Here is a 22986-nt window from a genome sequence, read left to right on the forward strand (position 1 = left end):
CGGGTTCCAACGACCATGGACACCTTCAAAGCGATTGCGCAACCTCCAACAGTGACTCCAGCCTTGGACTCCAGGCCGGGTCTTCATGTGCTGCTACTGTGACTCCCATCTCCCCTTCCCCCACCACCACTCTGCAACCCCGTCTCCCTCAGATCCCATCATCAGCTCCTGGGCCCTCAAAGGCTCCATCTTCCTCTCACCCCAACCCTCCCTTCTCCACTGACACTACCAGTTTCCATCCCCCTTCCCCCTCTGATCCCAGCTCTCATCTATGCCGGGTCTTTACCATCCTCTCTGACCTTCAACTGTCTGAGGCAGAGCGCTCTGTCCTCAGTAAGGGCCTTACGTTTGTCCACCTTCGCCCACACCTCAGCGAGTTCCACATGTGCCATGCCACCGAATTCTTCTTCCGCCGGCTCTGTCTTTGAGCCCACTTCTTCGGCAAGGACTCTTCCACCCCCACCGATGACCCTTTCTCCCGTCCTCAACCCTCCTCTTTTTCATGGACACCCCGCTCTGGTCTTCTGTCTGCTCTGGATCTCTTTATTGCTAACTGCCGACAGGACATCAACTGTCTCGACTTCACACCTTGTTCCCATTCCAACCTCACTCCTTCCGAACGCTCTGCTCTCCACTCCCTCTGCACCAATCCTAACCTTACTATAAAACCCGCTGATAAGGGGGGTGCTGTTGTAGTCTGGCGTACTGACCTCTACCTTTCCGAGGCACAGCGACAACTCGCGGATACCTCCTCTTATTTACCCCTCGATCATGACCCCACCAAGGAGCACCAGGCCATTGTTGTCTCCCACACCATCACCAACCTTATCAGCTCTGGGGATCTCCCATCCACTGCCACCAACCTCATAGTTCCCACACCCCGCATTTCCCGTTTCTACCTCCTACCCAAGATCCACAAACCTGCCTGTCCAGATAGACCCAATGTCTCAGCTTGCTCCTGCCCCACTGAACTCATTTCTGCATACCTCGACACTGTTTTATCCCCCCTTGTTCAATCCCTTCCCACCTATGTTCGTGACACTTCTCACGCTCTGGATTTTTTTCAATGATTTTAAGTTCCCTGGCCCCCATTGCCTTATTTTCACCATGGATGTCCAGTCCCTATATAACTCCATCCCCCACCAGGAAGGTCTCAAAGCTCTCTGCTTCTTTTTGGATTCCAGACCTAACCAGTTCCCCTCTACCACCACTCTCCTCTGTCTAGCGGAATTAGTCCTTACTCTTAATAATTTCTCCTTTGGCTCCTCCCGCTTCCTCCAAACTAACCGTGTAGTCACTGGCACCCATATGGGTCCCAGCCATGCCTGCCTTTTTGTTGGCTTTGTGGAACAGTCCACGTTCCAAGCTTATAGTGGTATCGGTCCCCCACTTTTCCTTTGTTACATGACGACTGCATTGGCGCTGCTTCCCGCACGCATGCCGAGCTCATTGACTTCATTAACTTTGCCTCCAACTTTCACCCTGTCCTCAAATTTACCTGGTCCATTTCCGACACCTCCCTCCCCTTTCTTGATCTTTCTGTCTCTATCTCTGGAGACAGCTTATCTATTGATGTCTACTATAAGCCTACTGACTCTTACAGCTACCTGGACGATTCCTCTTCGCACCGTCTCTTGCAAAAATGCCATCCCTTTCTCGCAATTCCTCCGTTTCCGCCATATCTGCTCTCAGGATGAGGCCTTTCATTCCAGGACAAAGGAGATGTCTTCCCTTTTTAAAGAAAGGGGCTTCCCCTCCTCCACCATCAACTCTGCTCTCAAACTCATCTCTACCATTTCACGCACATCTGCTCTTACGCCATCTTCCCGTCACCCCACTAGGGAAAGGGTTCTCCTCACCCACCACCCCAGCAGCCTCCGGGTCCAACATATAATTCTCCGTAAACTCTGGCACGCGCCACCTCCAAAGAGATCCCACCACCAAGCACATCTTTCCCTCCCCACCTCTTTCTGCTTTCTCCCTTGTCCATTCGTCCCCCCCATCCCTTCCTACCGATGTCCCTCCCGGCACTTATCCTTGTAAGCGGAACAAGTGCTACACATGCCCTTACACTTCCTCCCTCACCACCATTCAGGGCCCCAGACAGTCCTTCCAGGTGAGGCGACACTTTACCTGTGAGTCGCCTGGTGTGATATACTGCATCCGGTGCTCCCAGTGCAGCCTTCTATATATTGGTGAGACCCGGCGCAGACTGGAAGACCATTTCGCTGAACACCTACGCTCTGTCCACCAGAGAAAGCAGGATCTCCGAGTGGCCACACATTTTAATTCCACGCCCCATTCCCATTCTGATATGTCTATCCATGGCCTCCTCTACTGTCAAGATGAAGCCACACTCAGGTTGGAGGAACAACACGTTATATTCCATCTGGGTAGCCTCCAACCTGATGACATGAACATTGACTTCTCCAACTTTCGTTAAAGCCCCTCCTCCCCTTCTTACCCCATCCCTTATTTATTTATTTATTTATTTATTTATTTTCCTCCCTTTTTTTTTACTCTTTTTTTCCTCTCTCTGTCCCTCTCACAATAACTCCTTGCCTGCTCTCCATCTTCCTCTGGTGCTCCCCTCCCCCTTTCTTTCTCCCTAGGCCTCCCGTCCCATGATCCTCTCCCTTCTCCAGCCTTGTATCCCTTTTGCCAATCAACTTTCCAGGTCTTAGTTTCATCCCTCCCTCTCCTGTCTTCTCCTATCATTTCGGATCTCCCCCTCCCACTTTCAAATCTCTTACTATCTCTTCTTTCAATTAGTCCTGACGAAGGGACTCGGCCCAAAATGTCGACTGTGCTTCTTCCTAAGTATGCTGTCTGGCCTGGTGCGTTCCACCAGCATTTTGTGTGTGTAACTTGGTGGGCATCATGGTTTAAAAGGACAGGGTGGGCCGAGGAGCCTGTATCTATGACTCTGTAACCTGGAAATTCCCAGTCACTGCTGAATTGTGTCTTGAGGGTGATGAGCTGAAGTTATAATCATGGAATCTATACTAGTATCTATCTTTTGAAAAATGAAATGAGCACTGGAGCTGGAATGTAGTGCTGACTTCCATTTGCACAGGTAACTGCTGTATATAAACTGTTCTACTCATGCATTCCTTCAAATGACTCCCATCAGTCATCGTTCAACCCAAGAAAACAGTTGCTGAGTACATCACAGTTGAAGACAGTGCAACGTTAATGTACTGGCAGAGATTTACCTCAGCACTACCTCCACACAGACCTGCAGTAATTACATTTCATGTTGTATGGTGATAATAAGATGATTGTAAAATTGACAAAGATTCCTGTTCTTTGAATCATGGCTATGCTGAGAATTTTGTGTGCTTTTTGAATCTCCTTCAGCAAGGAGATCATCAGATTGTGCAGAGAGGTGATTACTTAAACTCTTCCTGATTTTAGAAGCCTGCCTTTCTCAGTAACTGATCTCAGAGATTAGCAGTAATTAACAGATAAAGCCCCGAGCAGTCAGCTCCATGCTGATTCAATAAGATCTTAGTTAATTGACATTCTAAGAGGGGTAGGTGTTTCACTCTAACATCATGTTAAATTAATTCAGGTAAAATTCCCTAGTTAACCTGCATTTTAATGTTTCCTTAGTTTCTTAGTGCATAAATTACAACGGTTTGTAATTATCTTCATAGCCCCTACTGTACCATAGGTTAAATTGGACCACTAAAAACATAACTGGCAAAGGTGAATGATGTCGAATGAATATCCTAAGGAACTGCTTTTATTAGTTTTCTCGAGTGTATTGTTATTTTAAAGCCAATGGCATGAAAGAGAGCAGAAAACTGAAAGTAAATCCAGGATTAGGAAGTACAGTGATTCAAATATCCTCCAGCAGTACACAACAATAAGGATTTGATGGACTCGTAGGGATATCCTGCTGCTGGGAAAAGTGCATTATAATTAAGTGTTTTTAATCTAATAGAAATTCATAAAATTATGATAGGCATAGTCAGAGGTGATAGACAACTTTTCCTAGGTTTGAGATGAGAAATACTAGAGGACTGCATTTAAGGTGAGAGGGGAAAGTTCAAAGGTGCAGCATGGGGCAAGTTTTTTCTCTCACACAGAGAGTGGTGGGTGCCTAGATTACATACTGGATGCAAATACAGCTTCAATAGCAACATGAATGTGCAGAGAATGAAAGGATATGAACCATGTACAGGTAGAACAAACGAGGGGTTATTAATTTACAGGTGTCCCCCGCTTTTCGAATGTTCGCTTTACGAAACCTCGCTGTTACAAAAGACCTACATTAGTTACCCGTTTTCACTAACAGAAGGTGTTTTCACTGTTACGAAAAAAAGCATCGAGTGCCCCGAGCAGCCAAGCTCCTCCCCGAGAACTGAATTCTGAAATTCTTCAATTCTGAAATCATTTTTGTAAACCTCCTTTGAACCCCCTCTAGTTTCAGCACATCCTTTTTAACATAAAGGGCCCAAAACTGCTCACAATACTCCACGTGAGGCCTCATCAGTACTTTATAAGGTCTCAACATTGCATCTTTGCTTTTATATTCTAGTCCTCTTGAAATGAATGCTAACATTGCATTTGCTTTCTTCACCCCTGCAAATTCACCTTTAGGGAATCCTGCACAAGTACTCCCAAGTCCCTCTGCACCTCAGTTTTTTTGTATTTTCTCTCCATTTAGAAAATAGTCAACCCTTTCATTTCTTCTACCGAAGACCATACACTTCTTTGTCTATTATCCTAATCTGTCTGTAGCCCCTCTACTTCCTCAAAACTACCTGCCCCCTCTACGTACCTTCATATCGTCTGCAAACTTTGCAAAAAGGCCATCAATTCCATCATCCAAATTATTGTCATATCACGCAAAAAAAAATTGGACCCAACACAAGACCACTGTGAAACACCATTAGTCACTGGTAGCCAACCAGAAAAGGCTCCCTTTATTCCCACTCTTTGCCTCCTGTCAATCAGCCACAGATTACATGGTATCTATCCTGTAATACCATGGGCTCCTAGCTTGTTAAGCACCTTGTCAGAGGCGTTCTGAAAATCCAAGTACACAACATCAACCAATAGTCCTTTGTCTATCCTGTTTGTTATTTCTTCAAAGAATTCCAACAGATTCATCAGGCAACATTTCCCTTGAGGAAACTATGCTCACTATGGCCTATTTTATCATGTGCCTCCAAGTAACTTGGGACTTCATCCTTAATAATCAACTCCAACATCTTCCCAACCACTGAGGTTAGACTAACTGGTCTATAATGTCCTTTCTTCTGCCTCTTTTCCTTCTTGAAGAGTGGAGTGACATTTGCAATTTTCTAGTCTTCCAGAACCATTCTAGAATCCAGTGATTCTTGGGAGATCATTATTAATGCCTCCACAATCTCTTCAGCTACCTCTTTCAGAAACCAGGGGTGTAAGTCCATCTGGTTCAGGTGACTTGTCTACCTTCAGACCTTTCAGTTCCCCAAGAAACTTCTCTCTAGTAACAGTAACTTCATACACTTCATGACCCCTGACCCCTGGAACTTCCAGCATACTGTTAGTGTCTTCCACAGTGAACACTGATGCAAAATACTCATTCAGTTCATCCACCATTTCCTGTTCCCCATTACTACTTCTCCAACATCATTTTCCAACGGTATGATATCCACTCCTGCCTCTCTTTTACACTTTATGTATCTTAAGAAAATTTTGCTATCCTCTTGAATATTATTGGCTAGCTTACTTTCATATTCCTTCTTTACCTTCTTTATGATTTCTTAGTTGTGTTCTGCTGTTTTTAAAAGCGTCCCAATCCTCTAACTTCTCACTAATTTTTGCTCTATTACATGCCCTCTCTTTAGCTTTGACTTCTTATTAGCCATGGTTTTCTTTAGAATACTTCTTCCTCTTTGGGATGTACATATCCTGTGGCTTGTGTATTGCTTCCAGAAACTCCAGCCATTGCTGCTCTGCCATCATCCATGCCAGTGTTCTTTTTCCAGTCTATCTGGCCAACTCCTCTCTCATGCCTCTGTAATTCCCTTTACTCTACTGTAATATCAACACATCTCACTTTAGCTTCTCCTTTTCAAACTTCAGGGTGAATATGATCATATTATGATCACTTGCCCCGAAGGGCTTTTTTACTTTAAGGTGTCTAATCAATTCTGGTTCATTGCACAACCCAAACCAGAGTAGCTGATCTCCGAGTAGGCTCAACCACAGTCCCTCTAAAAAGCCATCTCATAGGCATTCTAGAAACTCCCCCTATTGGAATTCAGCACCAACCTGATTTTCCCAAATTACCTGCATATTGAAATCCCCCATGACTATTGCCCTTTGAGCATGCATTTTCCATCTCCTGTTGTAATTTGTAAAACTCCTTTGAACATTCCCCCTCTCATACAAGCCTGACTCTCTCTGCACTTCTAACTGCCTCAGTAAAAAACCATTATCATGTCCCTCTTCTCACCCCCCAATAACTCTCTCTTTTCCCATCTCCCAATGTGCAGAAGATAAAAAAGCTTAAAAACATGTACCACCAGATTGTACTGTTAACAGCCTCTTAAATTATCTCTCTCCTTGGTATTGGAGATAAATTCCCACTACCTATTAAATGCTCCCAATGGTGTACATCTCAAATAGCCTTTGACAACTAAGTCCAACTCCTGGCCTTCACATTCAGCTTTGCTACTAAGCCTGGTGGTACCATTTCTACTGACAAGAGAAGGAGTAAAAGCAGGCTACTGCCACCTTAAAACTGATCACTTCAGGCAGATGGGATCGTCAGCTGTGATTGGCAGCTCATCTGGGATCATAGGGAAGGCTTTGGGAGTAAATCCTGAGGGGAAAAAAAAACAGAGCTGGAGTCCCTAAGACAGACCTACATTGAAACACAGAAAACCGACAGCACAAGACAGGCCCTTCGGCCCACAAAGCTGTGCCGAACACGTCCTTACCTTAGAAATTACCTAGGGTTACCCATAGCTTTTTCTGTGATCCATGTACCTGTCCGGGAGTCTCTTAAAAGACCCTATCGTATCCGCTTTCACCATTGCCAGCAACCCATTCCACGCTTATCTGGGTTGAACTCCATCTGCCACTTCTCAGCCCAGTTTTGCATCCTATCAATGTGCTGCTGTAACCTCTGACAGACCTCCACACTATCCACAACACCCCCAAGCTTTGCATCATCAGAAAATTTACTAACCCATCCCTCCACTTCTTCATCCAGGTCATTTATAAAAATCACGAAGAACAGGGGTCCCAGAACAGATCCCCAAGGTACACCACTGGTGACTGACCTCCATGCAGAATATCACCTGTCTACAACAACTCTTTGCCTTCTGTGGGCAAGCGATTTCTGGATCCACAAAGCAATGTCCTCTTGGATCCCATGCCTCCTTGAGATCAGTGCTGACTTGCAACTTCTGCAATGCCGCTGATGCCAAACTGTATTGGTACCTGCCATTCCCTTGGATTCATCAGCTGTGCAGAGAGGGGGAGCTTGCTGCATTGGCACAGCTTGCTCTCCATATCCTACTGTCTTCCTTTCCTTCTCCACTTTTCCCTGCCAAAGCTCATAAAAAGCATTTTAACTTTCGAGTCAGAAGGATATCGATGGGTTCATGTCCCACCTGGGAGGGGAGGACAAAAAGCTAAGCTGACACTCAGGTGACAGAGGTGTTTATTTTTAAGTTAGGGTGTTAAACAATCCCTCTGCCCTGACAGGTGAATAGAAAACATTCCAAGGAAAAGCAGTGTTTTCACCTGGTATCCCGGCCAAATGTATTCCACCAGTAACACCACCAAAGAAGGTTATCCTGTAAAGCTGCTGTTTCCAGAAGCTTGCTGTAGATAAGGTCCTATTACATGATAGTGCTCACATAACAACCAATGAAGCACTGAGGTTGTGTAAGGGACTCGAGGAAAGCGTATTCTTTGATTCTTTTACGCCAGAAATGATGAGTACATTACCACAACACTGAGCAGACATTCACTGTTGCCCAAGCTTTTCTTCCCCTGTGCACCCTGTGAACGTTGAAATTGAACGTACAACATTCCCTCATTAGTACTGGTGCAAAAACCAACTGCTGGACAAACACAAAAGGTCGTTAGCATCTAAGAAGGAATTGTTGACGTGGGAGTAGAAAAGGAAAATAAAGAGAGTAAAATGGGTGAGACAGGTATCATTAAGTGACTGGGATATCTTCCCCCTCTTTCCTGAAACCTCATCAGCTCTTTTCTCCCACAGATGCTACTCAACCCACAGCTCTTCCAGCAGTTCGCTTTTTGTTCCAGATGTCAGCATCTGCAGTCCCTTAGCTCTGGTTATACTCATCCTAGAACCCTTCTGCTCATCAAGAAACTATATAAATCTACATTCAAGGACTCTGCTTTCAATGTCTTTTGAGGGAAAGTTCCAGAAAACACACCAGCTTTATAGCTTCACAGTGCACATCACATGAACACATTATGCATTTGGAGCCAATTACAGACAACTCTTCCAACACTTGCAAAATGCAGGTGTAGGAGGAATAAAGGCAAGAAAAGCTACGTCCATCACTAACAATCTAAATTCAGTGAAGGCTCCAAGTTGAGCACAACTCCCAGGTTCAGTGCCCAGCCACTGGGGCATTTTGACAAGATGAAAACAATGGTAAGCAATTATTCCCCAATATGAAATCAAGGTTTTGGTCCTTCATGTAATGAAAAAGCCAGTTAATGCAGAGACTCTGACTGTGAACTGCATGGCATGGAAGCTGATGCACTACAAAGACAATTAATACAGAGGACACAAAAGAAAGGATGTGATAAATTAACATAACATAAATGTTGAATAATACAAAAGCGTGCAAGTTTTAAATGCACCTAAGAAAAAGTGAACTCTTTGTCTATATTTAAATCCACTGCATGTATAAGTGTTACAGTAAGTTGAACACTGAACGGTTTGCAGAACAGAAATTCTCCAGAACTGAAATAATAGAGCCAGTCAAACCTAAAACATGTAAGAAAACTGTTCCTGCAAACACATCCTCCTGATAAACCTGAGGAATCTTAGAAACATAGAAAACCTACAGCACAGTACAGGCCCTTCGGCCCACAGAGTTGTGCCGAACATGTCCCTACCGTAGAAATTACTAGGCTTACCTATAGCCCTCTATTTTACTAAGCCCCATGTACCTATCTAAAAGACTCTTAAAAGGCACTATTGTATCCATCTCCACCACCGTTGCCGGCAGCCCATTCCATGCACTCACCACTCTGCATAAAAAACTTGCACTCTACATAATAGATATACCTCTATTAGGTCACCTATCATCCTCCATCGCTCCAAGGCGAAAAGGTCGAGTTCACTCAAGCTATTCTCATAAGGCATACTCCCCAAACCAGGCAACATCCTTGAAAATCTCCTCTGCACCTTTTCTATGGCTTCCACATCCTTCCTGTAGTGAGGCGACCAGAACTGAGCACAGTACTCCAAGTGGGGTCTGACCAGGGTCCTATATAGCTGCAACATTACCTCTTGGCTCCTAAATTCAATTCCACGATTGATGAAGGCCAATAAACCATATGCCTTCTTAACCACAGAGATAACCTGCTTTGAGTGTCCTATGGACTCGGAGCCCAAGATCCCTCTGATCCTCCACACTGCCAAGAGTCTTATTATTAATACTATATACTGCCATCATATTTGACCTACCAAAATGAATCACTTCACACTTATCTGGGTTGAACTCTATTTGCCACTTCTCAGCCTAGTTATGCATCCTACTGATGTCCCGCTGTAACCTCTGACAGCCCTCCACACTGTCCACAACACCTGCAACCTTTGTGTCATCAGCAAACTTACTAACCCATCCTCATCCAGGTCATATAAAAATCACGAAGAGTAAGGGTCCCAGATCAGATCCGAGGCACTCCACTGGTGATCGACCTCCATGCAGAATATGACCCGTCTACAACCACTCTTTGCCTTCTGTGGGCAAGCCAGTTCTGGATCCACAAAGCAATGTCCCCTTGGATCCCATGCCTCCTTACTTTCTCAATAAACCCTGCATGGGGTACCTTATCAAATGCCTTGCTGAAATCTACATACACTACATCTACTGCTCTTTCTTCATCAATGTGTTTAGTCACATCCTCAAAAAATTCAATCAGGCTCGTAAGGCATGACCTGCCCTTGACAAAGCCATGCTGACTACTCCTAATCATATTATACCTCTTCAAATATTCATAAATCCTGCCTCTCAGGATCTTCTCCATCAACTTACCAACCACTGAGCTAAGACTCACTGGTCTATAATTTCCTGGACTATCTCTACTCCTTTTCTTGAATAAAGGAACAACATTCGCAACCCTCCATTCCTCCGAAACGTCTCCCGTCCCAATTGATGAGGCAAACATCATCGCCAGAGGCTCAGCAATCTCCTCGCTTGCCTCCCACAGTAGCCTGGGGTACATCTCATCTGGTCTCGGCAACTTATCCAACTTGATGCTTTCCAAAAGCTCCAGCACATCTTCTTTCTTAATACCTGCATGCTCAAGCTTTTCAGTCTGCTGCAAGTCATCACTACAATCACCAAGATACTTTTCCATAGTGAATACTGAAGTACCTCTGCTATTTCCTCTGGTTCCATACACACTTTCCCACTGTCACACTTGATAGGTCCTATTCTTTCACGTCTTATCCTCTTGCTCTTCACATACTTGTAGAATGCCTTGGGGTTTTCCTTAATCCTGCCCACCAAGGCCTTCTCATGGCCCCTTATGGCTCTCCTGATTTCCTTCTTAAGCTCCTTCCTATCAGCCTTACAATCTTTTAGACCTCTAACATTACCTAGCTCTCTGAACCTTTTGTAAGCTTTTCTTTTCTTCTTGACTTTCTTCACAGAAAATATTCAAAGGCCTGTGAAGATGCTATCAGCGAGTTTACAGGTGAGCATAAGTCCCACATGGTTATATCCAACCACTGAATCATACACTTACATGTATGTATTCAGAACTACACGTAAAAATTTCGAATAAAGAAGCTTACAATGGTGTGAATACCATTCTGTATGAAAGCAAACCGTGAGCATGGTGCAGTGAGGCTATGCATAGACACAGGACCATGCACTTTTATGTTCACATTGATCCATGGGTCTGCAAGTGTGAATACAGTCCTGTGGCATTACAAGGTATGAACACAGAGTTCAAATTTAAATGCAACTCCTGGTCTAGGAGTGTGAATACAATACAATGATGCAGAGGACTCTGGATATTTGATCAATCAGGCATCTACTTCTACTTCCACTGCTGAGCTGTATCTTACCTTAGTGATCAGGATTCTGTAATTTTCCAGCATTGCTTGATTATCGTGGCAATCCGACAACAACTGCCAAACTTCTGCTCTGAGTGCTTCTGGAATGCCACGTTTAACAAGGACAGGCAGCCCTTTGGGTCTGGTAGTCAGATTGCTGTGCCTGAAGGAAGAGACACTGTCAATAGGTATACATACTGAGGACAAGTCACAACCCAAGGTTACTGCTCAGTCATAATAAAGCTTCAGCATGTACTGCATGTGTCAATAAAAATATATATATTTAAGTAATAACTCCTCTCCTACAATAGCATTTTTCAAATTCAGTGCTGGATACTTTTGTGGCCCCAGCACAACATCATGACTTTGTCAGTATGGCAGCATGGCTTATTTTTTGCTTAGCATTCTTGGCCACAGAATTTATTTAATCCAGACTAAAAGAGGAGCACAACACTGAGGAAGTGCTGCCCTGTCAGAGATGCCACTTCTTCAATGACCCTGATGACTCTATTCAGGATTGAGAGACAAAGAACAGCCAAGACAGTAGGAAAACTTCCTGCCTTATTCTTCAAATGGCAAGGTAAGATCTCTCCGGCTGAGCAGGATCTCAATACATTGTTTCCTCCAACATCCAGTGCTTCTGACATTGCAGCACTTGCTCAGTATCACGCTGACCTGCCGGGCAATGGTGCAAAGTGAGGACATCTATTCTTGGGTCTGACGGCTCCTGCTGAAGCACCTACAGAAACCTGTCTTGAGTGGGAACAAAGGGAAACATTGGTGGTAATGACCACAGCAACAGTAAAAAGTGGGGAGGCACATGCAAGACAGCAGGGGTGAGTAAGGATGCAAGGGGTGCAACAGGTAGGGAAGGAAAGATAATGGAAGAAGGACAGAAGATGGGAGGGAGTTGGGTGCTAGTCCACCACAGTTAACTGCTCTGCCAATAACCAAAGAAGAAATATCAAACAATGCTGTGGCAGAAAGCAGACACACTTCTACATGGTTGGCTGTGCTACTCACCATCTCTGCAGCAATTCCCCCCAAGATTCCAGGATTTTCTCAGGACACTCTTTGGAAACATCCCCAGTGCCACTCGACAATTCATTATCACTGTCTGTGAGAGGCAGAGAAGGAGAGACTATTTCAGCTGTGGGTCAGCTGTGCAGTTTGTCTACTTCTAACCTGGGGTCTCAAGGTGCTGGGATATGGGAGGGCAAAAAGTTGAAGAGATTTTGGTGTCGTTATTATATTGTTGATTTCACCATTCGACAGTTATTGCCTAAGGGCAAACCTTCAATAAAGCTTCTAAAGTTGAGGTCATATTAGAAGTGATTTTTAATGGAAATCTTTGACTGCCATCTCCACAGATCTTTCTAACCTGCCCAAAAATCAGTGGAGTGTTTAGTTCCATCCGCCTGAAAAATTAACTGTTCTTCTCCCCATAGCTGCAGCCTGACACGCTGTGTTTCTATATTGTACAACACTATTTTCTCAAAGTTTTTTTAAAATTGAAAATATTGGGACATTAATTCATTAGGATGTAGCAGGAACAAGACAACTGATGTTGTTTACCTCAGGCAAGGCAGTGGGGAAAGCAGATCCCTGGAGTCCATGTGGGTGGGTTTTAAATGTTTCAATAAGCCATTGGTAAGCACTGTTCACCACCATAGTTGACTTACTTGCAAGTTCCACCACCCATGACCTCTTCTAGCTTTGATATTCCCTTGACCTACTGTCACTGATCAAGTTGACACAGCCTCAAGCTGCATGAAGCTAATCTACAACCTCTGTCTCATGCTCCCAATCTTCCTAAACCACTCTGCTGCCTTAGGCAAACTACTCATATTGAGCAAATAAACAGACAGGAGTTACAGATACTGGAGAGATTGAATCAGGGGCAAGCTGATGATCAACACACACCAGCAGGTAAAACAAATATTACATCAAGGAAGGTTTGACTCTGCATGTGTTAATATCGACAAGCAGTTAACAGGATTGGACCTATATTTACAACAATCCTGGAAATGTGTCTATCTTTATATGAATGTCTGGTAATGTCAATATTTGTGGCAGGTTTTGGGCTGTCAGAAGTTGTTACTTTCCTGCAAACATCAGGTACACATCACCTCTTGGACTACTATGGATCAATCTTCAATTGTGTTTTTCCCCCCACAGATTTTTACTGTATTGGATAATTTATATTTTTGTGTGTTGTCTGTACCAATGTTCCTACAAGTTTTGCATTGTATCTGTTACCTCACAGTACTTGTATACATGACAATAATCCAGACATGATTTGGACACAGAAACAGAGCATTATAAAGGCTCGGCGAAGTTTCTCTGTTTCAGTGTTCACGACATAATGCCTGGAATACAGGGAGAAAGCTGGAATAAGATATTATAATTTGGAGGATGAGTTTTGGCCAAATTGAATGGGAGATGAGGTTTGAAGGGAACAATAACTTGGTCCAGCTTCCTCACATATCTCAGAGGCATGCAGATAGGTTAACTGCTTCCTAATGGAGGTTAATGGCAAAGAAACTAAAGGGGAATTGATACACCTGTGAAGGAGGATAAGATGCAGGGCTCTTAGGGAAATAAGACTGCTGGGGTTCCTCACCAAGGAGTTGGCATGAACTCAATGGGCTAGCGACAAAACAATTAATTCTTCACTTCATGTCCATAAGAGCAGAATTAGGCCTTTCAACACCTCAAGTCATCTGTCATTTCATCATGGCTGATTTATTACCCCTCACAACCCCATCCTCCTGTCTTCTCCCTATAACCTTTGATATCCTTACTGATCAAGAACCTATCAACCTCCACTTTAAATATACTCTATGATGGCCTCCACAGCTGCCTGTGGCAATAAATTCCAGATTCACGAACCTCAGGCTAAAGAAATTAATTCCTCCTCATCCCTGGTCTAAATGGATGTACCTCTATTCTGAGGCTGTACTCTCTGGTCATAGACTCACACACTATAGGAAACATCTTCTCCACATCCACTCTATCTAGGCCTTTCAATTTTTTGATGTGCTTCAATAAGATCTATCCTCATTCTACTAAACTCCAACGAGTACAGGCCCAGGGCCGTCAAACACTCCTAATATGTTAACACTTTTGTTCCCAGAATCATTTTCGTGAACCTCCTCTGGACCCTCTCTAATGTCAGCACATCTTTTCTTAGATAAGGCGCCCAAAATGATTATGATTATGAAGACACGCAGTCCTCTTTTATTATCATTTAGTAATGCATGCATTAAGAAATTATACAATATTTCCTCCGGTGTGATATCACAAAACACAGGACAGACCAAGACTGAAAAAACTAACAACTATTGCTCATCATACTCCAAGGTCTGACTGATGCTTTATAAAGCCTCAGGGTTACCATCTTGCTCTTATATTCTAGTCTTCTCAAAATGAAGGCTAACATCTGCCTGTCTTACCACCAACTCAACCAACAAGTTAACCTTTGGGGAATCCTGCAGAAGGACTTCCAAGTCCCTTTGCTCCTCTGATTTTTGAATTTTCTCCCTGTTTAGAAAATAGCTTACACCTTTATTCTTTCTACCAAAGTTCATGACCATACACTTCCTATATATATATATATATATATACCAACTGTCACTTCTTCGCATATTCTCTCAATCTAAATTCTTTTACAGACTCCCCGCTTCTGCAAAACTACGCACCCTTCCGCCTATCTTTGTATCGTCCATGAACTTGACACAAAGACATCAATTCTGTCATCCAAATCATTGACCTATAATATGAAAAGAAGCGGTCCCAACTCCAACTCCTAGTCACCAACAGCCAAACAGAATAAGCCCCCTTTATTCTCACTCATTCCCTCTGCCAGTCAGCCAATCTTCTATTCATGCTAGTATCTTTCCTGTAATACCATGGGCTCTTACTTCGTTAAGCAGCTTCACATGCAGCACCTTGTCACCTTCTGAAAATCCAAGTAACCAACATCCACAGACTCTCCTTTATCTATAATGCCTGTTATTTACTCAAAGAATTCCAACAGATCTGTTAGGCAAGATTGTCTTTAAGGAAATCTTGCTGACTTTGACCTATTTTATCATGAGTCATGAAACTTCATCTTTAATAATAGAGTCCAACATCTTCCCAGCCACTGAAGCCAGGCTAACTGGCCTATACATCTAAACTGCCTCTTTCTGGTAATTCCTTGGGCTTTTATTTTCTTTACAGCACTTAGTCAAATAGTTCTAGTCCATGTGGATATTTACTACATGGTCCAATCTACCCTCTCTGTTAGCCCATCAAATAATTGTGAAGTTAGTCAGAAATATTTAAGAAATCTGTATTGATTTGCCTTGATTAATCTATACTTTTTAAACTACAGGTTATTCTGTCCATGATAATGGTTTCCAATGACTATTCCATCAATGTTATATTGTGTGATCTTATCTCATTACCTGTTTGAATTACCATGTCATGCGACAGACTATACTTTCATCCACACTAATTCTATACCCAATGCAGATTGAAAGACTGATTATGTCTCTGTTATTTTCATTTTTGGTTCCCTCAGCAACTGAGAAAGGACTGCTGCATCCAGCCACCTACCAACCTTCAACAATGCTAAATGAAGTGGGATATTTTCAGGGGTTTGTTAAAGGGCAATGAGTGGGAATAAGTGGATAGCATTTAATCACCTGATAAATTAGTGATAGCTAAATACTTCCCACTTGTGGCACCTTGCTGAATTCGATGATAGGCTTGATCATGTAAGCATAGTGAATGCAGGCAAGTTTTACACCTACAGTAACAGTTGAAACCATTATATCATAAACACCTCCATCAATCCAAATTCATTCAATTAAAGCAACTCTTAGCAGCACTGCAACATAAACATTTTTACCATCTGTTGGATTTTGAACCGTCAATTTGTAAAGACAGCAGAACAACAGACAAGGGCATAGAAACGTATTTTTAAAACACAATCATTAGCTCTGAGACGGAAAGGTTCCACAGGGAAAGTCAGGTACGGTGCCTATAAAAAGTATTCACCCTCCTTGGAAGTGTTCATGTTTTATTGTTTTATAACATTGAATCACAGTGGATTTAATTTGGCTTTTTTGACACTCATCAAAAGAAAATAAACTGTCAAATTAGTCTAAATTTATTACAATTATTAACACAAAATAACTGATTGCATAATTACTCACCCCTTCAAGTCAGTATTTAGTAGATGCACCTTTAGCAGCAATTACAGCCTTGAGTCTATGTGGATAGGTCTCTTATCAGCTTTGCACATCTGGACACTACCATCTTTCCCCATTCTTCTTGACAATACTGTACTGCTCAAGCTCTGTCAGATTGCATGGGGATCGTGACTATAGCCCTTTTTAAGTCCAGCTACAAATTCTCAATGGGATTGAGGGCTTGACTCTGACTTAGCCCCCCCAGGACATTAACATTGCTGTTTTTAAACCATTCCTGTGTAGCTTTGGCTTCATGCTCAGGGTCATTGTCTTTCTGGTAAACAAATCTTCTCCCAAGTCGCAGTTTTCTTGCAGAATGCATAATGTTTTCCTCCAGGATTTCCTTGTATTTTGCTGCATTCATTGTACCCTCTACCTTCATAAGCCTTCTAGGGCCTGCTACAGTGAAGCATCCCCACAGCATGATGCAATCACCACCATGCTTCATGGTAGGGATGGGTTTTTTTTTGATGATATGCGGCGCTTGCCTTAAGCCAAACATAGCATTTAGTCTGATAGCCAAAAAGCTCAATTTTGGTTTCATCAGACCATAGAACCTTCTTCCAGCTGATCTCAGAGTCTCACATGTGCCTTCTGGGAAACTCTAGCCGAGATTTCAAGTGAGGTTTTTTCCAAACAGTGGCTTCCTTTTGCCAGTCTCTCACAAAGCTGCAACTGGTAAAGCACCAGGCAACAATTGCTGTATGCACAGCCTCTTCCATCTCAGCCACTGTGGTAAACCATATATATATGTTGTAACTGGGTTAAATATCTGGACACGCCCCTCTGCTGACTGCCCCTGTGGTTCCTCCCACAGACCCCTGAATAAAAGTGTTTCGCCCTGCTACTCCCCCTCAGACCAGGGGCAGACACTCAGCATGGAGGTCACGTCTTACTGCGAATAAAAGCCTTTCAGTATTTACCCTACTTCAGTCTTTTGGAATTATTGAAGGATCTTATTTGCAGTAAATTTTAAAGCATGGAACCTTCTCTGAGACCCGACAAGTTAGATCTCGATCCGCAAACGCCTGAAGCTGGAAATGCTTTCGAACTCTGGCTGGCCTGCTTCCACCGCCTACGACCAACGGGTGCTCACGGGGCACCACAATGCGACAGACCAAGACAGAGACTCAACCCTGGCTTCCGTGACCCTCGACCAAAGCGCTCCCCACCAGCTCGCAAGGTCAATGACGGACATCCTGGTGGAGGGGCGCAGTACAAGCTGCCTGTTTCACACAGGCAGCACGAAGAGTTTCATCCACCCGGAGACGGTGCGGCTTTGTGGACTCACGATACGGCCGGTAAGTCAGAGGGTCGCCATGGCTTCTGGGTCGCATACAACAGACATCCAGGGAGGTTGTGTAGCGACGCTAGTGGTGCAGGGCACAGAATATAGAGACTTTACGTTACTGGTCATGCCTCAACTGTGTGCCCCTGTGCTATTAGGACTCGACTTCCAGAGCCACCTGAAAAGCGTGACAATGCAGTATGATGGGCCCCTCCCACCAATCACTGTCGCAAATCCCCAGTTTTGTAGGAATACGCCACATACCCCGCTACTGACCACACACACACACACCGACCTGCACATCCCACCCAACACCATGCCAACTGCCACACTACGGACACCACTTACGGCCTCTCCACCCTCAAGATCCTTCCCCCACTGCTGTTCGCCAACCTGACCCCCGACTGTAAACCTGTGGCAACTAAAAGCAGGAGGTACAGCACGAGGGACGGAGCCTTCATTAAGTCGGAGCTGCAGCGGCTGCTTAGGGAGGGGGTCATTGAGGCAAGCACAAGTCCTTGGAGGGCGCAGGTGGTCGTTGTTCGGAACAGGGAGAAAAATAGGATGGTCGTGGACTATAGCCAGACCATCAATAGGTTCACACAGCTCGACGCGTACCCTCTACCCCGCATCGCGGATATGGTCAATCAGATAGCACAGTGCAAGGTGTACTCGACCATAGATCTAAAATCCGCTTACCACCAACTCCCCATCCGCTGAGAGGACCGCCCTTACACCGCCTTCGAGAAAGATGGCAGGCTTTATCACTTCCTGCGCGTCCCCTTCGGAGTCACGAATGGTGTATCCAGAGGGAAATGGACCGGATGATTCAAAATGGATGGAGGACCAGTGCCAACTGAAGGCCACGTTCCCATATCTGGATAACATCACCATCTGCGGTCACGACCGGCAGGATCACGACAACAACCTCCAAAAATTTCTCCAAGTGGCCAAAGCTTTCAATCTCACCTATAACAAGGACAAGTGTGTGTTTGGGACCACCCGACTTGCTATCCTTGGGCGTGTCGTGGAGAACGAAGTCATTGGCCCTGACCCCGACCATAGGTGCCCCCTGTTGGAACTCCCTCTTCCCAACACCCTCAGAGCCCTCAAGAGGTACCTGGGCTTCTTTTCATATTACGCCCAATGGGTCTCTAATTACACAGACAAGGCCCGCCCCCGGTCAAGTCCACCACGTTCCCCTTCTCAGCCGAGGCCCACGCAGCCTTCAGCCGCATAAAAAGGGACAATGCCAAAGCAGGAATGCATGCGGTGGATGAGGCCATTCCCTTCCAAGTACAGAGTGACGCCTCTGACTTTGCACTGGCTGCTACCCTCAACCAGGCAGGAAGACCGGTGGCGTTCTTCTCCCGTACCCTTCAAGGCCCTGAAATTCGGCACTCCGCAGTGAAAAAGAGGCCAGGACCATAGTGGAAGCTATTAGGCACTGGAGGCACTATCTCGCCGGCAAAGAGTTCACCCCACTAACTGACCAGCGCTCAGTCACATTCATGTTTAATAACCAACAGCAGGGCAAAATCAAAAATGATAAAATTCTGAGATGGAGAATTGAACTCTCCACCTTCAACTATGACATCATGTACAAGCCTGGGAAGCTCAACGAGCCCTCCGATGCCCTATCCCAGGGAACGTGTGCCAGCGCGCAGATTGACCAGCTATACGCCCTACATGTAGATCTTTGCCGCCCGGGGGTCACCCGGCTTTTCCACTTCGTGAAAGCCCAGAACCTGCCTTATTCCCTTCAGGAGATCAGGACGATGACCAGGGACTGCCAAGTCTGCGCAGAGTGCAAACCGCACTTCTACCGACCTGAAAAGGCACAACTCATCAAGGCCACCCACCCCTTTGAGCAACTCAAAGAGTAAAAGACAGGTGAGAGTAGATATAGGACCGATAGAAAATGATGCTGAAGAAATTGTAATGGGAGATAAGGAGATGGCAGAGGAACTGAATGAGTATTCTGAATCAGTTTTCACTGAGGAAGACATCAGCAGTATACCGGATACTCAAGGGTGGCAGGGAAGAGAAGTGTGCGCAGTCACAATTACGACAGAGAAAGTACTCAGGAAGCTGAATAGTCTAAAGGTAGATAAATCTCCTGGACCAGATGGAATGCACCCGCGTATTCTGAAGGAAGTAGCTGTGGAGATTGCGGCGGCATTAGCGATGATCTTTCAAAAGTCGATAGATTCTGGCATGGTTCCGGAGGACTGGGAGATTGCAAATGTCACTCCGCTATTTAAGAAGGGGGCAAGGAAGCAAAAAGGAAATTATAGACCTGTTAGCTTGACATCGGTGGTTGGGAAGTTGTTGGAGTTGATTGTCAAGGATGAGGTTACAGAGTACCTGGAGGCATAGGCAGAACTCAGCATGGATTCCTTAAAGGAAAATCCTGCCTGACAAACCTACTACAATTTTTTGAGGAAATTACCAGTCCGCTAGACAAGGGAGATGCAGTGGATGTTGTATATTTGGATTTTCAGAAGGCCTTTGACAAGGTGCCACACATGAGGCTACTTTAACAAGATAAGAGCCCATGGAATTACGGGAAAGTTACATACGTGGATAGAGTGTTGGCTGATTGGCAGGAAACAGAGAGTGGGAATAAAAGGATCCTATTCTGGTTGGCTGCCAGTTACCAGTGGTGTTCCGCAGGGATCAGTGTTGGGGCCGCTTCATTTTACATTGTACATCAACGATTTGGATTATGGAATAGATGGCTTTGTGGCTAAGTTTGCTGATGATACGAAGATAGGTGGAGGGGGTAGTGCTGAGGAAACGGAGAGTCTGCAGAGAGACTTGGATAGATTGGAAGAATGGGCAGAGAAGTGGCAAATGAAATACAATGTTGGAAAGTGTATGGTTATGCACTTTGGCAGAAAAAATAAACAGGCAGACTATTATTTAAATGGGGAAAGAATTCAAAGTTCTGAGATGCAACGGGACTTGGGAGTCCTCGAACAGGATACCCTTAAAGTTAACCACCAGGTTGAGTCAGTAGTGAAGAAGGCAAATGCAATGTTGGCATTCATTTCTAGAAGAATAGAGTATAGGAGCAGGGATGTGATGTTGAGGCTCTATAAGGCGCTGGTGAGACCTCACTTGGAGTACTGTGGGCAGTTTTGGTCTCCTTATTTAAGAAGGGATGTACTGACGTTGGAGAGGGTACAGAGAAGATTCACTAGAATGATTCCGGGAATGAGAGGGTTAACATATGAGGAACGTTTGTCCGCTCTTGGACTGTATTCCTTGGAGTTTAGAAGAATGAGGGGAGACCTCATAGAAACATTTCGAATGTTGAAAGGCATGGACAGAGTGGATGCGGCAAAGTTGTTTCCCATGATGGGGGAGTCTAGTACAAGAGGGCATGACTTAAGGATTGAAGGGCGCCCATTCAGAACAGAAATGCGAAGAAATTTTTTTAGTCAGAGGGTGGTGAATCTATGGAATTTGTTGCCACGGGCAGCAGTCGAGGCCAAGTCATTGGGTGTATTGAAGGCAGAGATTGATAGGTATCTGAGTAGCCAGGGCATCAAAGGTTATGGTGAGAAGGCGGGGGAGTGGGACTAAATGGGAGAATGGATCAGCTCATGATAAAATGGCGGAGCAGACTCGATGGGCCGAATGGCCGACTTCTGCTCCTTTGTCTTATGGTCTTATGACCTGCCAGTATCCCACCGGCAGGAGGTCCTTCCCGAGGCACTCCACTCCATCTGCTCCCTGTTATTCACGTCCACCAATGCCACCCCTCATGAGCGACACTTTTCTTTTCCCAGAAAGTCGTCCACTGGGACCACCCTACCAACTTGGCTGACGTCCTTGGGGCCAGTGCTGCTCCGGAAACATGCAAGAAGCAATAAATACTCCCCGATGGTCGAGAGGGTTCACTTACTTCATGCGAACCCCCAGTATGCCTATGTGGTTTTACCTGATGGGTGGGAGGACACAGTCTCCATCCGCGACCTGGCACCCGCAGGAGCACAGGGCCCCTACCCTGAACACTCCGTGGTCTATTAACCCCGTATCCACCTGCATGTATACCCACCAGTCACCGCGCACTCCAAGCCCTACACAAAGACTCCCATACCGGGCACATGCACGAGGGATTACCAACGCCTAACGTGCTGGCGCCTCAAGTCAGGTCGGAGCCAGCACAACCACCGGCACTATGTAGATCACAGCGACGGACTCGACCGCCTGATAGATTTGACCTGTAAATATACTTGTTTTAAATATTGTCAGTCACTTCACCCTGCGGGACTCTTTTTAAAAAAAAAGGAGGGGTGAATGTGGTAAACCATATATATATAAGTTGTAACTGGGTTAACTGTCTGGACACGCCTCTCTGCTGACTGCCCCTGTGGCTCCTCCCACAGATCCCTGAATAAAGGTGTTTTCGCCCTGCTCCTCCCCCTCAGACCGGGGCAGACACTCAGCATGGAGGTCACGTCTTACTGCAAATAAAAGCCTTTCAGTATTTACCCTACCTCAGTCTTTTGGAATTATTGAAGGAGCTTCAGCTACTAAAGTTTGCAACTCCTCCAGTGTTACCATAGGTCTCCTGGTGGCCTCCCTCACTGGTCCCCTTCTTGCACGGTCACTCAGCTTTTGAAGATGGCCTACTCTAGGCAGATTTACAGCTGTGCCATATTCTTTCCATTTCTTGATGATTGATAATGTTTCAAGGGATATTCAGTGACTTGGAAATGTTCTTGCATCCATCTCCTGACTTGAGCTTTTCCACAACCTTTTGTGGAGTTGCTTGGGGTGTTCTTATATTTTCATGGTATAGTTTCTGCCAGTAAACTGACTTACCAGCAATTAGACCTTCCAGATACAGGTCTATTTTTACTACAATCTATTGAAACACCTTGAATGCACACAGGTGATCTCCATTTAACTAATTAATTGACTTCTAAAACCAATTGACTGCACCAGTGATGATTTGGTGTGTCATATTTAAGGAGGTGAACACTTGTGCAATCAACTATTTTGTGTTTTATATCTGTAATTAATTTAGATCACTTTGTAGAGATCTGTTTTCACTTTGATATGGAGTCTTTTTCTGTTGATCAGTGGCAAAAAAAAGCCAAATTAAATCTACTGTGATTCAATGTTGTAAAACAATAAAACATGTAAACTTTCATGGGGGG

At 44.7% G+C, this 22986-nt stretch overlaps 1 protein-coding gene across 6 annotated transcripts in view; it reads right to left on the reverse strand.

Annotated features, from left to right (window-relative positions):
* LOC140206146 (rab GTPase-activating protein 1-like) overlaps window positions 1-22986 on the reverse strand; it is a 568372-nt gene that overhangs the window by 368836 nt on the left and 176550 nt on the right. For all 6 annotated transcript variants that reach the window (XM_072274372.1, XM_072274373.1, XM_072274374.1 and 3 more), the window contains 2 exons: window positions 12308-12401; window positions 11297-11447 (listed from right to left, as the gene is read on the reverse strand). In XM_072274372.1, the coding sequence (XP_072130473.1) occupies window positions 11297-11447; window positions 12308-12401 (245 nt within the window). The remainder of the gene's footprint in view (window positions 1-11296; window positions 11448-12307; window positions 12402-22986) is intronic.

This window comes from Mobula birostris, chromosome 12 (genome assembly GCF_030028105.1).
Source record: "Mobula birostris isolate sMobBir1 chromosome 12, sMobBir1.hap1, whole genome shotgun sequence".
Taxonomy (NCBI): Eukaryota; Metazoa; Chordata; class Chondrichthyes; order Myliobatiformes; family Myliobatidae; genus Mobula; species Mobula birostris.